Here is a 6,344-nt window from a genome sequence, read left to right on the forward strand (position 1 = left end):
GGGGGGCATCATATATACTGCATAAGGGGCATAATGGGGCATTACACTGCGTGGGGGCATCATATATACTGCATAAGGGGCATAATGGGGCATTACACTGCGTGGGGGGCATCATATATACTGCATAAGGGGAACAATGGGGATATTACACTGTGTGGGGGCATCATATATACTGCATAAGGGGCATAATGGGGGCATTACACTGTGTGGGGGGCATCATATATACTGCATAAGGGGCATAATGGGGGCATTACACTGTGTGGGGTCATCATATATACTGCATAAGGGGCATTACACTGTGTGGGGGCATCATATATACTGCATAAGGGGCATAATGGGGGCATTACACTGTGTGGGGGCATCATATATACTGCATAAGGGGCATAATGGGGCATTACACTGTGTGGGGGCATCATATATACTGCATAAGGGGCATTACACTGTGTGGGGGCATCATATATACTGCATAAGGGGCATAATGGGGGCATTACACTGTGTGGGGGCATCATATATACTGCATAAGGGGCATAATGGGGCATTACACTGTGTGGGGGCATCATATATACTGCATAAGGGGCATAATGGGGGCATTATACTGTGTGGGGGCATCATATATACTGCATAAGGGGCATAATGGGGGCATTACACTGTGTGGGGGCATCATATATACTGCACAAGGGGCATAATGGGGGCATTACACTGTGTGGGGGGCACCATATATACTGCATAAGGGGCATAATGGGGGCATTACACTGTGTGGGGGCATCATATATACTGCATAAGGGGCATAATGGGAGCATTACACTGTGTGGGGGCATCATATATACTGCATAAGGGGCATAATGGGGGCATCATATATACTGCACAAGGGGCATAATGGGGCATTACACTGTGTGGGGGGCACCATATATACTGCATAAGGGGCATAATGGGGGCATTACACTGTGTGGGGGCATCATATATACTGCATAAGGTGCATAATGGGAGCATTACACTGTGTGGGGGCATCATATATACTGCATAAGGGGCATAATGGGGCATTACACTGTGTGGGGGCATCATATATACTGCATAAGGGGCATAATGGGGGCATTATACTGTGTGGGGGCATCATATATACTGCATAAGGGGCATAATGGGGGCATTACACTGTGTGGGGGCATCATATATACTGCACAAGGGGCATAATGCGGGCATTACACTGTGTGGGGGGCACCATATATACTGCATAAGGGGCATAATGGGGGCATTACACTGTGTGGGGGCATCATATATACTGCATAAGGGGCATAATGGGAGCATTACACTGTGTGGGGGCATCATATATACTGCATAAGGGGCATAATGGGGGCATTATACTGTGTGGGGGCATCATATATACTGCACAAGGGGCATAATGGGGGCATTACACTGTGTGGGGGGCACCATATATACTGCATAAGGGGCATAATGGGGGCATTACACTGTGTGGGGGCATCATATATACTGCATAAGGTGCATAATGGGAGCTTTACACTGTGTGGGGGCATCATATATACTGCATAAGGGGCATAATGGGGGCATTACACTGTGTGGGGGCATCATATATACTGCATAAGGGGCATAATGGGAGCATTACACTGTGTGGGGGGCATCATATATACTTCATAAGGGGCATAATGGGGGCATTACACTGTGTGGGGGCATCATATATACTGCACAAGGGGCATAATGGGGGCATTACACTGTGTGGGGGCATCATATTTACTGCATAAGGGGCATAATGGGAGCATTACACTGTGTGGGGGGCATCATATATACTGCATAAGGGGCATAATGGGGGCATTACACTGTGTGGGGGCATCATATATACTGCTTACAGGGCATAATGGGGGCATTACACTGTGTGGGGGGCATCATATATACTGCATAAGGGGCATAATGGGGCCATTACACTGTGTGGGGGGCATCATATATACTGCAAAAGGGGCATAATGGGGGCATTACACTGTGTGGGGGCGTCATATATACTGCATAAGGGGCATAATGGGGGCATTACACTGTGTGGGGGTGTCATATACTGCATAAGGGGCATAATGGGGCATTACACTGTGTGGGGGCATCATATATACTGCATAAGGGGCATAATGGGAGCATTATACTGTGTGGGGGCATCATATATACTGCATAAGGGGCATAATGGAGGCATTACACTGTGTGGGGGCATCATATATACTGCATAAGGGGCATAATGGGGGCATTACACTGTGTGGGGGCATCATATATACTGCATAAGGGGCATAATGGGGCATTACACTGTGTGGGGGGCATCATATATACTGCATAAGGGGCATAATGGGGCATTACACTGCGTGGGGGCATCATATATACTGCATAAGGGGCATAATGGGGCATTACACTGTGTGGGGGGCATCATATATACTGCATAAGGGGAACAATGGGGATATTACACTGTGTGGGGGGCATCATATATACTGCATAAGGGGCATAATGGGGGCATTACACTGTGTGGGGGGCATCATATATACTGCATAAGGGGCATAATGGGGGCATTACACTGTGGGGGCATCACATATACTGCATAAGGGGCATAATGGGGGCATTACACTGTGTGGGGGCACCATATATACTGCATAAGGGGCATAATGGGGGCATTACACTGTGTGGGGGCATCATATATACTGCATAAGGGGCATAATGGGGGCATTACACTGTGTGGGGGCATCATATATACTGCATAAGGGGCATAATGGGGGCATTACACTGTGTGGGGGCATCATATATACTGCATAAGGGGCATAATGGGGGCATTACACTGTGTGGGGGCATCATATATACTGCATAAGGGGCATAATGGGGGCATTACACTGTGTGGGGGCATCATATATACTGCATAAGGGGCATAATGGGGGCATTACACTGTGTGGGGGCATCATATATACTGCATAAGGGGCATAATGGGGGCATTACACTGTGTGGGGGCATCATATATACTGCATAAGGGGCATTACACTGTGTGGGGGCATCATATATACTGCATAAGGGGCATAATGGGGGCATTACACTGTGTGGGGGCATCATATATACTGCATAAGGGGCATAATGGGGGCATTATACTGTGTGGGGGCATCATATATAATGCATAAGGGGCATAATGGGGGCATTACACTGTGTGGGGGCATCATATATACTGCACAAGGGGCATAATGGGGGCATTACACTGTGTGGGGGGCACCATATATACTGCATAAGGGGCATAATGGGAGCATTACACTGTGTGGGGGCATCATATATACTGCATAAGGGGCATAATGGGAGCATTACACTGTGTGGGGGCATCATATATACTGCATAAGGGGCATAATGGGGGCATTATACTGTGTGGGGGCATCATATATACTGCACAAGGGGCATAATGGGGGCATTACACTGTGTGGGGGGCACCATATATACTGCATAAGGGGCATAATGGGGGCATTACACTGTGTGGGGGCATCATATATACTGCATAAGGTGCATAATGGGAGCATTACACTGTGTGGGGGCATCATATATACTGCATAAGGGGCATAATGGGGGCATTACACTGTGTGGGGGCATCATATATACTGCATAAGGGGCATAATGGGGGCATTACACTGTGTGGGGGCATCATATATACTGCATAAGGGGCATAATGGGGGCATTACACTGTGTGGGGGCATCATATATACTGCACAAGGGGCATAATGGGGGCATTACACTGTGTGGGGGCATCATATATACTGCACAAGGGGCATAATGGGGGCATTACACTGTGTGGGGGCATCATATATACTGCACAAGGGGCATAATGGGGGCATTACACTGTGTGGGGGCATCATATATACTGCATAAGGGGCATAATGGGAGCATTACACTGTGTGGGGGGCATCATATATACTGCATAAGGGGCATAATGGGGGCATTACACTGTGTGGGGGCATCATATATACTGCATAAGGGGCATAATGGGGGCATTACACTGTGTGGGGGGCATCATATATACTGCATAAGGGGCATAATGGGGCCATTACACTGTGTGGGGGGCATCATATATACTGCATAAGGGGCATAATGGGGGCATTACACTGTGTGGGGGCGTCATATATACTGCATAAGGGGCATAATGGGGCATTACACTGTGTGGGGGCATCATATATACTGCATAAGGGGCATAATGGGAGCATTATACTGTGTGGGGGCATCATATATACTGCATAAGGGGCATAATGGAGGCATTACACTGTGTGGGGGCATCATATATACTGCATAAGGGGCATAATGGGGGCATTACACTGTGTGGGGGCATCATATATACTGCATAAGGGGCATAATGGGGGCATTACACTGTGTGGGGGCATCATATATACTGCATAAGGGGCATAATGGGGGCATTACACTGTGTGGGGGGCATCATATATACTGCATAAGGGGCATAATGGGGCCATTACACTGTGTGGGGGGCATCATATATACTGCATAAGAGGCATAATGGAGGCATTACACTGTGTGGGGGCATCATATATACTGCATAAGGGGCATAATGGGGCATTACACTGTGTGGGGGCATCATATATACTGCATAAGGGGCATAATGGCGGCATTACACTGTGTGGGGGAGTCATATATACGGCATAAGGGTGCATAATGGGGGCATTACACTGTGTGGGGGCGTCATATATACTGCATAAGGGGCATAATGGGAGCATTATACTGTGTGGGGGCATCATATATACTGCATAAGGGGCATAATGGGAGCATTATTCTGTGTGGGGGCATCATATATACTGCATAAGGGGCATAATGGGGGCATTATACTGTGTGGGGGCATCATATATACTGCATAAGGGGCATAATGGGGGCATTAAACTGCAGGGGCCAAGAAAGGGGCCCTGTACTAGGAGAACAATCTGTTTCCTCCCTTCCTGACTTCCATAGTTGGGTCGTATGTGTTTTCTACAGGAAACAGAACAAAAACACAATGATTCTTATAAAGTGGCAACAAAGACCCCAAAAGAGTCTCCGCTCAGTAATGAGAACAATCTCCAGCACCGACCTCCACCCGCAGAGCCGCACTCCACATAGAGAATAATGGAGCCTCCAGCACCGACCTCCACCCGCAGAGCCGCACTCCACAGAGAGAATAATGGAGCCTCCGGCACCGACCTCCACCCGCAGAGCCGCACTCCACATAGAGAATAATGGAGCCTCCAGCACCGACCTCCACCCGCAGAGCCGCACTCCACAGAGAGAATAATGGAGCCTCCAGCACCGACCTCCACCCGCAGAGCCGCACTCCACATAGAGAATAATGGAGCCTCCAGCACTGACCTCCACCCGCAGAGCCGCACTCCACATAGAGAATAATGGAGCCTCCAGCACTGACCTCCACCCGCAGAGCCGCACTCAACATAGAGAATAATGGAGCCTCCAGCACCGACCTCCACCCGCAGAGCCACACTCCACATAGAGAATAATGGAGCCTCCAGCACCGACCTCCACCCGCAGAGCCGCACACCACATAGAGAATAATGGAGCCTCCAGCACCGACCTCCACCCGCAGAGCCGCACTCCACATAGAGAATAATGGAGCCTCCGGCACCGACCTCCACCCGCAGAGCCGTACTCCACATAGAGAATAATGGAGCCTCCAGCACCGACCTCCACCCGCAGAGCCGCACTCCACATAGAGAATAATGGAGCCTCCAGCACTTACCTCCACCCGCAGAGCCGCACTCCACATATATGGCTGCTCTGTGCGCACAGGACCTGTGATGAGGTCACAGGAGGGGAGGAGTCAGGGGTCACATGATCTCCGGAGTGCAGACATGGAGCCTTCTCCTCAGTCAGTGACCTTCCCGCCATTATTCCCCCTCACTACTGGCACAATTCCCCCGCGCCGCCTTTTCTACACAGTGTTGTGTGTGGAATGTAACGTGTGATTTCTCTGGAGACAAATAGACCCCACACATGAGGGGATTATCACCAGTTACCGGACGGCTACTATATGGCGGCATATGATTGTGCTATCGACTCCATACCAGGAGCGAAAATGCCGAAATCTCCTTTATTTAAACCCTTCCAAAGTTCGGCTGAGGCTCATATTCGGCGTCCACCTCTCCAGTCACCGTGCGCCCGTGCTTGGATCTTAGAGAGAGTAATAAAATCACAGTTCACAATCCCTGTCCTTTACCCCTTATACCTGACTTCATAACAGGCGCTCAAATGATGAAATCTCATCTCCCAAGAACTTGGTACCGAGATCTCCATCTGTGCATGCGTCGCACTCCGGCTTCCGTTTTCCCGGAGTCCACCGCGCAGGA

At 49.4% G+C, this 6,344-nt stretch overlaps 1 protein-coding gene across 1 annotated transcript in view; it reads right to left on the minus strand.

The window, feature by feature from the left end:
* LOC141093952 (uncharacterized) overlaps nucleotides 1–5,886 on the minus strand; it is a 54,892-nt gene extending 49,006 nt beyond the window's left edge. Inside the window, exon 1 of the mRNA XM_073579630.1 lies at nucleotides 5,738–5,886. Coding sequence (XP_073435731.1) covers nucleotides 5,738–5,886 — 149 coding nt within the window. The remainder of the gene's footprint in view (nucleotides 1–5,737) is intronic.
* Nucleotides 5,887–6,344: the final 458 nt, after the last annotated feature.

Source organism: Dendrobates tinctorius, unplaced genomic scaffold, assembly GCF_039654945.1.
Source record: "Dendrobates tinctorius isolate UK_male_01 unplaced genomic scaffold, ASM3965494v1 ptg000063l, whole genome shotgun sequence".
NCBI lineage: Eukaryota > Metazoa > Chordata > Amphibia > Anura > Dendrobatidae > Dendrobates > Dendrobates tinctorius.